This window comes from Ipomoea triloba, chromosome 1, assembly GCF_003576645.1.
Source record: "Ipomoea triloba cultivar NCNSP0323 chromosome 1, ASM357664v1".
Lineage (NCBI taxonomy): Eukaryota > Viridiplantae > Streptophyta > Magnoliopsida > Solanales > Convolvulaceae > Ipomoea > Ipomoea triloba.
The window spans coordinates 24,281,219-24,291,624 of NC_044916.1; the positions used below are offsets into that span (position 1 = coordinate 24,281,219).

At 32.5% G+C, this 10,406-nt stretch overlaps 1 protein-coding gene across 1 annotated transcript; it reads right to left on the reverse strand.

Moving 5' to 3' along the window:
- Positions 1-189: 189 nt before the first annotated feature.
- LOC116033614 (glycine-rich RNA-binding protein 2, mitochondrial-like) lies at positions 190-3,236 on the reverse strand. The gene is made up of 4 exons (XM_031276372.1): positions 2,952-3,236; positions 899-967; positions 698-804; positions 190-602 (listed from the first exon to the last, which is right to left on the reverse strand). The coding sequence occupies exons 1-4, from the start codon at positions 3,202-3,204 to the stop codon at positions 516-518; spliced, it is 516 nt and encodes a 171-aa protein (XP_031132232.1). The 5' UTR covers positions 3,205-3,236; the 3' UTR covers positions 190-515.
- Positions 3,237-10,406: the final 7,170 nt, after the last annotated feature.

Sequence of the window (10,406 nt, forward strand, 5' to 3'; positions counted from 1 at the left end):
TTTTTTTAACTTTTTCTCTCCCCTCCCATTTTTTTTCTTAATCACACCTGAAAAACTCAAAATCCTACCACTATTGGAGATGCCTTTGGTGCATATATTTAGTATGGTGAGCTGTCTCTGAAAATCATGCAAATGTTGGGTAACTACTATCTTATGTTAAAGCATAGCATTGCAGTTTAGCATAACACATTGAAGGTGAAAATTCCATCCCACAAGACCATTAAATAAATGATCAAATCATCCAGAATTTCAACAGAAAAAATGCACTAATCTTTCACCATGAAGAAACTAACACAGTTCTTCTAAAAGCTTGCCATTTAGCACAAGGAAAAATCTTTTCAAACCAGGAAGGCATTTGAGTCTTCATACAAGATATCGCACTTACTAGTCTGAAAGTTACAGGTTCGCTATACAGCAGCCAGCCCTTCCAATGATCTACAAATGCCCAAACTCCACAGATCTACAAGCCCACATCCCAAAGATTACAATAGAGATCAAGGAGGATTCTTGTTCGACTAGAACTTGTAAGGTGGTGTCTTAGCACGACTTTTGCATGATCCTGGCTTTGCAACATTCACACGTATAAACCTGCCATTGAAAAACTTAAGACGGAACAGGATTATAAGTCAATATCCACGTTAGCAGCAATTAGGAAAAATGAGCAACATTATAATTATAATAATAATAATAGTGCTACCTTCCCATCCATCTCATCTGCAGCTGATACAGCAGACTCCTCGTTAGAAAACCAGACATTAGCAAAAGACAAAGGTTGTTTGGTCTTCTTATCAAGTAAAATTTTAACTGCAACATAACAAGAACAGAATAAACACTCTAGTTGTGATAATAATCCACAAATAGACTAGTTGGGAAAATGAATTGAGAGGGGAGAACTCGCCTCGGAGTACATCCCCAAATTTGGAAAATGCAGCCTTCAAGCTTTCCTCAGATGTAGATTTTGGCAGTCCTGTGTTTATAAGCTTTCACATTGAGCAAATGATGTCTACAAGGTTATAACTCCAATCATCAATTAAGCTTTAATATTTCACCAAAATATCTAAAACAATTCCTAGCCCCATAAAGTAGAATAGTCCAAAAGTCTAGTCTCGTCCAGTGGAAGAACATGAATTTTTTATCATTAATAAACAAAACAAATACATCTATACTGAATCTTCTTGCAGAGAAATCTGTCTTGTACATCTTACCGAGTCTAAACTAGGTAGTAATGGGCATCATTTAGTATGCTAGAAGCCTAGAATCACAATATGTGGGAATGGAACGAACCATGGGAAAGGAATAGCAGAAGGGAATCGGCAGTAATTAAACAAGTTAATTTGAGTGACTCACTATTCCTCCAATGCTTTGAAGGTAAAAAGGGTATAACACAAAGTCCAGTGCAATTGCCGGAAGAACCACTTACTCCACCCTAAGTGGCGCTGGTACCCCTTAGGGAGCGGGGCTTTTTTATTAAAAAAAGGGGCAGACGGAATTCTTGGGTCATCTCAATGGGTTCAGTAAAGGTAGTGTGTATTCCTAAGAAATAATGAATAGACCTGTAGGACAGGAATTAGATATTCTAATTGCAATTCAATTTTCTGTGTCCTAAATGGAGTCAAGAGAATCCCCTTAACTCATTTTAGGGGCCATTTGTGATCATCATGTGTCTTATATAAGTCATTGTGCACCAAGCTCATTGAAGAGGTCATACAAGCATACCTTATAACATTAGAGAAGTTGTTTTGCACAGAATGAACTTTAAAAGGTATGGTGAGTCTCTTGTGAGACCATCTCACGGATTAGGATCCGTGAGACGAGTTGGGTCAAAATTAAAATATAATACTTATGTCGAAAAATGTAATACTAATCAGGAATACATTATTTGTTATTTATAAGGGAAAATGTAATACTTTTGAGGAAAAATGTATTACTTTTAAATAAAAAATGTACAATAATAGTTAGGGGTTAAACAGTTACTTATGAAAAAAAAAATGTAATACTCCATATTAATTAGGAATAAATTGATTTATTGTTACTTATGAAAGAAAGTGTAATACTTATGAGGAAAACTGTAATATTTATGAGGGAGATTGCAATACTTATGAGGAAAATTGTAATACTTATGAAAAAAACCGACCCGTCTCACAGTTCTCATAGGAGATTTTGCCTAAAAGGTATATAGTTCCCACGGATTTCAAGGGAATCTTATAATGTATTGGCTAAATCATGTATTGGTTGACAAGAAGTTAAATTACCACCCACAGATGTGAATTATAATAGTTTAAACAAAGAGAATGGACCATTTTCTAAAATTTATATAAACAAAACACAGACCCCCATTATGCAGCACTACAGAATGACCATCATCTCAGCTTAGCCTTAAACAAGAAAGAATTTTTTGCATTATTGTACATTCATTTATCATAGATGATAAAATACACAGGGCATTGGGTGAAAATATATGCAACTATGCATATATAGATGGAATAAATATCACACCCACAGTTAAACCAAAAGAATAGGACTTGAATTAAGTTATTTAACAGAGCTATATCCCAATCACTATACATTTCAATATCTCAAAATTCATTAAGCAATCAACAAAGGAAAATTGCATTTTTGGTCCTTCAGTTATACTCATGGTACATTAAATGCATGACCATTAACCCCTAAGTTATGCACAAAGTAGCCATTTTAGTCCCTTGGGAGTTGGGACTATTTCTACCACCAATTTGCCACTTAATAAAGTGGCTGATTTGGTCCTTGAAGGACTAAAATTACAACTCCATGCAGGGTTACGGTCACGCATATAACTCAAGGATTAAGTTTGTACCACGGGTCGAGAACCAAAAATGCAATTAGAACACTTAATAAAAAATTATCTAAAACTAATGCAGAACCACGGCAACAATTAGAACATGTGATTACAACTTAAAAAGGCATAAAGGATTTACCTTTTATGAAGATTATTGTGTTTGGTGAAGCATTATCTTCTGAGTCCAATGAGGAGGTAGAGCTCAAGCAAAGCTGGGGATTTTGTAAAGATGATTTGGTAACTGGTGGGCTGAAAAATGAATTGCTTGAAAATTTGGGGTTGGATGTATATTGGTTTAGGGATTTTGACACTGATAATGATACGATTGCCAATGGTTTACGGACTTGGGATGAACAAATGGGGGTTGTAGAGGGTGAGCAAAACAGAGCCATTCTAAACCCTAGACTTGAATCGATAGAGTGGCAGTTTTAGATTTTTAACCCGACCCGAATAGTTTCCTAACAGATTTTGTCCCATCATTCCCAAATGGCATACATAAAAATTAGGGAAAAGTGTCAAATTGGCCCCCTAAACCGGTAAAAAGGTGCAATTGGGTCTTAAATGACTTGTTTATCAGGTTACTACTCCTTGGACTGAAATTAAGTGCAAAACTTTGTAATTTGTATCACATTTAGTCATAATGTCAAATTAATTTGTATTCTATAAATAATTTTAATACTTTTTAATTTTTTTAAACAAAAAAAACCAAAAAAAAAAAAAAAACAAAAGTCGGGAATCCCAACTGGGGACTGCCGACTTTTTTTTTCTTTTTTTTTTTCAAAAATATTATTTAAATAATTGTTTTTATATTATTAAAAAAGTTTTGTAAAATTATTTTAAAATATTTATTTTAAATAATTTTAAAAAACAAAAAATAGAAAATTACATTTTTCGTCTCTAAAGGAGAAGTGAGCACAAAAGAACGAAAAATTCAATGTCAACATATTCGTCCGTGAGTTATACTAAAATTGTAAATTTCGTCCCTAATGGTTTATTAATAAAGGCACAAAAAGTGCAACATCAATTATAACTTAGGAACGAAAAATGCGTATGGTCAACACTTAGGAACGAATTCTACAAATTAATTTGACAATACGACCAAATTATTAAACGGCCGGTGGCTGTTTTTTAATTTTTTTTTAAATTTTTTTTATTTATAATAAATAATATTTTTAATAAATAAAAATATTTTTTTTGAACTGAAATAAATAAAAATATTTGTTTTGAAAAATAAAATAAAAAATGAAAAGTGTCAAATTAGCCCCCTAAACTGTGTGGATAGGCAATTTGGCCCCCTAACTGAATTTGACCTGATAAACAAGTCATTTAGGACTCAATTGCACTTTTTTGCCGGTTTAGGAGGCTTGAATGGAGCTTTTTTCAGTTAGGAGGCCATAATTACACTATCCATTCGACTTAGGGGGCCAATTTGACAATTTTCTCTAAAAATTAAAATAGGGCATTTGGGAGAAAACAATGCTATCCTTTTTTACTCTTTTCTTTTTGGCTGACAAAAGAATTCTGCGGTCACCTAGTGGTGATCCTAGCTGAATAAATGAGAACAATGACAACAATGAGGTAATTAGACTAAGTTCTTCAAGTTGCTCATAGTTAATTGGTTCAAATTAAAAAAAGTCAATACGTCGCGTTCATCGACAATTAAATTTGTAACATTGTGATTACTAAGACTCTGTTTGACCGAGCTTATTTAGGAGCTTATAGCTTATTCTAAGCTACTAATAAGTTATAAGTTCTATTTAGTAATGTTTTCAAAATAAGCTAGTAGTTTAAAATAAGAGTTTATTTTGAAAATAAGCTAGTAACTTTTTAACTTTTTTCATCTTTATTCTTATTATTTTAAATAAATGACATCATTTACCCCTCTCAATTAAAACCCTTTTGGCATTTTCAATATGTTTGGTTGTAATTTGAATTTGACATTTATGTTTAAACATTAATGTTTGTATGAACTATAAATTATAGACATTTTGTTTTACTTTATATATTTTCAAATATATGTTTTTACTTTATATTTTATTAAAATATATTGATTTCATTATTTTATATTTTAATATATAAACAAACCTATTTAAATTTAAAACTATTTAAATTGTATGAAGATGTCCTTTTTAGTCCTTTTACATTTATCAGCTTATCAAAAAATTAATTTTACCAAACACTTTTAAGCATAACAACTAACTTAATAGCCCTTCAAATTTCAGTTTCGAGCATATAGCTTTTCAATTTTCAACTACTTTTCAACTTTCAGCTATCTTTTCAGCTAGGTTTGCTAAACATAACCTAAGTAGACAAGTAGTCTAACTAACTTAGATGAAATTGTCACTAATTTTTCTTTTACCTCCTATAAAACTCTAATAAATTTTTTAGGCTCCGTTTAGAAGTATAGTTAGACTAGAGTGGTGGTGATAAAATATGGATGGTTGGATCATTTCAAAGACGTTGCATCTAGTAGATTCTTGTTCTTTCAATTGAAACTTTTGTGATTGAAGTATTGGATTGCTCTAATAATTTATATATCCAAATGATCATTTGGAGAGAGATGGACAACACCCCTCTAATTAATCATCAATCCTTATATCGTGGGCCAAGATCCGCAGTGCACTGTGAACCCTAGTCCAAAACGACGTCGTTTCGATGTTAGTGGACGCGGACGCGAATAATTTCATGGAATTCATTGTCTAGAATACACAGAATCCTTGTCTATAATACACAAAATGATTTGAGTGAATACACAGAATATTGACACAACTACACATAAATCATCTTCCTAACATTCGAATACACAAAACACGTCACAAACTATGTTTAAGTATCACTAACATGAATACACAGAATCGTAGTCTACAATACACAAAATGCCTTCAAAGAATACACAGAATATGAAAACACCAAAATACACAAACACGTCACCCCTGTATTTGAGTACCACTAACATGAATACACAGAATGACTTGAGGGATACACATAATATTGATACAACTACACAGAAATCATCCTCCTAATATTTGAATACACAAAACACGTCACAACCTATGTTTAAGTACCCCTAACATGAATACACAGAATCATAGTCTACAATACACATAATGTCTTCAAAGAATACACAGAATATTAACACAAATACACAGACCGGCCGAAACAGAAAACGTGATTTCCAAAAAAATAAATCATTAATTAAAATAACCAAAACGACATCGTTTTGGTACGGGGTGCACAATGCACCCTGGTCCACGATATAACTTGCCTCTAATCATTCTCCAAGCACAATAATCTTTTTTATTTCTTTGTTAATATAAGAATGATGGTCAAATAAACCATTAAATATTTTTGAAAAATTGTAATTGAATTTTCACCACTTCACAAATACAAGTATTTATAGTTTCACAATGAACGAATATCTAAATATTTAAGTTGTGTTACTTTAATTCTATATTTTTAAATTATTATTTTTTCGTTTTACTTTCTGTTTTCTAATTAAAAGAAAAAATATTTATCAACACTCATTTTTTAAATAGAAATTTTATCTAATTAGGAAACTCATGTATTCCAACTTTCAAATCCCCTTCCAATTGTTTCTTTTCTCAAATCGAATGCTACTATATGTAGTGATGAAATATAAGAGTTTTGATTATTTAATTTAGAACTCTTCAATATCTATTTCGTTAAAGTACAATCACTTAAAATAAAATTGAAATTGTAATTTATTGCTATTATTAGGCTCAATTAAATTGTCATTTATTGTAAATTGCATATATTGTTTACATTTACTTTAATAATTTTTATTCACTTTAGATATTATTTATGTTGGGGTTTTAACCCAAGTATCAAGATTAGGCACTCACACTCGAGCCCAAAACTCAATTGACAACAATATAAGAGCATAAAGTTTAAACAATTAGGATCATTATATGTAAAAACCCATAATGAAAAAGTCACAAGCCATATTTGGCAATGCGCCAAAGGAGGTTTCACTATATTATTATGAGGTTACAAGTAAATGGTGGGCTACATGATATTAACCATGGGTTAAAAATCGAGTTAATTCTACCAATGGTCCTCCAACTATGTTGATTTTCCAAAATTAGTCTCCGACTTTTAATTTGGACAATTTAGGTCCCTTGACTTTCAAATTCTTTCCAATGTTGGTCCTTTCATCAAATTTTGGTTAAGTTGAGATCAAATGAAGGGGTAAAATTATCTGTTCACATGTTTAATGTATTATTACTCATATTCTTCTGTCTTATACGCTGTATATATTAATATAATCTCAGTCGAAGTCTAAATCGGAACCATTAATCTCAGTCAAAGTCTCTTCGACTGAGATTATATTCATATATATAGCGTATAGGACAGGAGAAATACGAGTAATAGGTGCACGGACAATTTTACCCCTTCATTTGACCTCAACTTAATCAAAATTTGACTAAAGGACCGACATTGGAAAGAATTTGAAAATCAATGGATTAAAATTGTCCAAATTAAAAGTCGGGGACTAATTTTGGAAGATCAACATAGTCGGAGGACCATTATTGCTGGAATTAACTCGTTAAAAATCACTTCCTTACTTTTAACAAGGGATTTTCTAATTGGTGCAGGGGCCAAAGGCATGTTTACTTACTATAAGAAGAAATCTTGTTAATTTCCCTTGAAGAGTATGTCGAACATCTCTTATCACAATAAGACAAAAGACATTTCTTAGCTTGTACGGTTCCGTACTTCTCTGATCTATGGATGACCCTGGCAAGGTGTGCTGAGTCCTATAGCCTAATTGGGCACTTCTTCCCCCAATAGATTAACGAAGACAACCTTTTCTATGATCATATCATTGAACTAGATGATTTGATCATAGGAAGTGTATGCGTGGGGGGAGCTTTTGCATTAGCTCTATCCATCAAAAGTTCATGCTCCTTAGACGGTAACATGAGCAAACTTTATTCTACATTTTAGATATAGAAGTGAAGTGATATATATGGCATACATTCAACATGTTAGTTAGACGGTCGTCGTGGTTATATATATAATTTATAAGTATTGGTGATATATATGTCACTCAAATTAACATCTTAATTTTAATTTACTACAAAAGTTAATTTCTAAAGGGGTGGGGGTTTGACTCACCTTAAATATAACCTAACAATTTCTTAGAAGACAATGTGATGTATTAAGTAGCTGTCATTTAGTAGATGAGAGAGACAATGAAGGGTTGGTAAATAATTATAGGTAGCAATTAATTGAGGTGGTGGGAATTGAAAGAGGCGAAGACCTAGACCAGTGTTGACTTGTGTATTAGAATGGATGATTTTATTTTAATTTTCCCAAATTTAAGACAGTTAATTTAGAATGAATGATTTTTTCCCCAAATTTAAGACAGTTATTAATTTAAAAGAGACATTGCATTTATCATATAAAGTGCCTTGTAATATGTAATCCATTGCATTTGTTAATCATCATAATTAGACTTAACACTCCATTTGGTCCCTCAACTATTAAGATTTCATTACTTTGACCTTCGACTTTCAAACTTGCTTAATTTCATCTCTAACTATGCAATTGTTAACAAAAAATGGTCCTAATCATGACTATTTTAATTTGGACAACGGACTATTTAGATAAAAATTGCATAATTGAGAATGAATTGAAATTGAACAAATTTAGAAGTCAAATATCAAAGTGATAAAATTTTAATAATCGAGGGACCAAATCGAGTATTAACTCATAATTATTGATCCATTTGGTTAGTGGTTGACTGGTTGCTAGCATATACAGTTTTCTCATTAAAAAGTATTCACCATATATACATTCATAGGAGTTCTCAAAAAATATATACATTCATAGGTTGCTATTTTGCAAAATTTTCATCGAATAAATTCTTCATATATAATTTAGTTAGTTTAGTTTAGTGTGTGTTAGTTGGGTAAAACTTTGTAAGAGTAGTTAGTGCGGACAGTAATGTAGGAAGCTTAAATTTTTCCATTTGATAAATGGTAGCAACATATATATTGGCAAATTGCAATTTTAGTCCTTCAGTAATACTCGCTGTACAAACTTAGTTCTTGAGTTATATGTGTGATCATCTTTAATCTTCAAGTTATACATGGAGTGACGATTTTAGTCCTTGAATGACCAAATCAATCATTTTATTAAGTGATAAATTGATGGTACAAATAGTTCTTGAGGGCTAAAATCGTCACTTCGTACATAACTTAGGGGTTAAAATGGTCACACATATAATTCAGGAATTAAGTTTGTACCACGTACATGTGTAACTGAAGGACCAATAATATTGGGGTAACGCTTGTGCGAGAGGATCTCAATTCATCACACAAGTTTTTGCCATAAAATTAAGTAGCTAGGATGCATATATATATGTGTGTGTATATATATATGTGTGTGTGTGTACCTTACCGTGTTTACTAGATCAAAGTATACTAGTACTAGTCATGAGAGTGTTGATGGAGACTAACATATGTTGTGGGTCTTATCTTAGTTTTATCTTAAAATTGAATCACAAATTTAAAAATCATTAAAAATCAGTTTGGATATTATACCCCACCGCCTCCACTGCATCCGCCGCCCGGATATTATTATCACCCACCGCCACCGCCGCCGTATCATCAACAACCGGCAACGCTACATCAATATCCTCCGCCGCCACCCGCATACTATCAACCACTTCAACAACCCGCAATGCTGCATCAGTATCCTTCCCCGCCCGGATATTATCCTCCGCCACCGGCTGCCGTGCACCACCACCCGCCACCGCCGTATCATCAATACCCCTCACCACACGCATATTATTACCCGCCGGCCGGCGCACATCAACCTCAGACATCTCCGAACAAGGCGTCTGCCTTAGGGAAAATAGCTGGGCAGATAGTGGGAGGCCTCGGACTTGGAATAGCGGCTAATGCAATCAGCGGAGCTATTTAATCTCTTGTTCTTCACCCAAGTTTGTGTCAGACAAATCTAAAAGTTGGATTTGAGTTTTTAAAATATGTTCACTTTTAAAAGGGTTTGAAAGTGATAAGGTAAGTTTTCTTTAAAATTTGTCATTTCAAAGAGTATTACCTTTTACTAAAGAGTGAGGTATTATTTTAAATGCATTATGTTTTTCATTTTAACAAATATTTAATGTAATAGTTGTTCTTTTAAAATTAAGGTATTATTGTTTATTTGAAAAGTGAAAAGTAATATTTCTTTTGGTTCGAACGAGTTACATGCTTGTCGATGATTAGTTCTCGAGTTAGCAGGTGGTGGAACTATTATTACATCATTCTCCGATTGTGTGGAAAATTGAGAAAATTGCACGTTGCCCAAAAATAGGGCACTTTAAATGTTGATATGAAATTGTGAAGCTGGTGCAATTTGAGAATTTTGAAAAATAGATGCAAATTGTGGAGATTGAAAATTAGGTGAAATTTGATAATTTTGGACTTGTGGGATAAATGTAAAATTTGGTGTGTAACCAAAATTTTGTGTATGTTGAAAAAGTATTGCCCGTTAGCTCTTCAACGTCCTTTAACCAGTAGATTGCAATATGAATATTAAGAGAGTATAGAGACAGTATATGAAC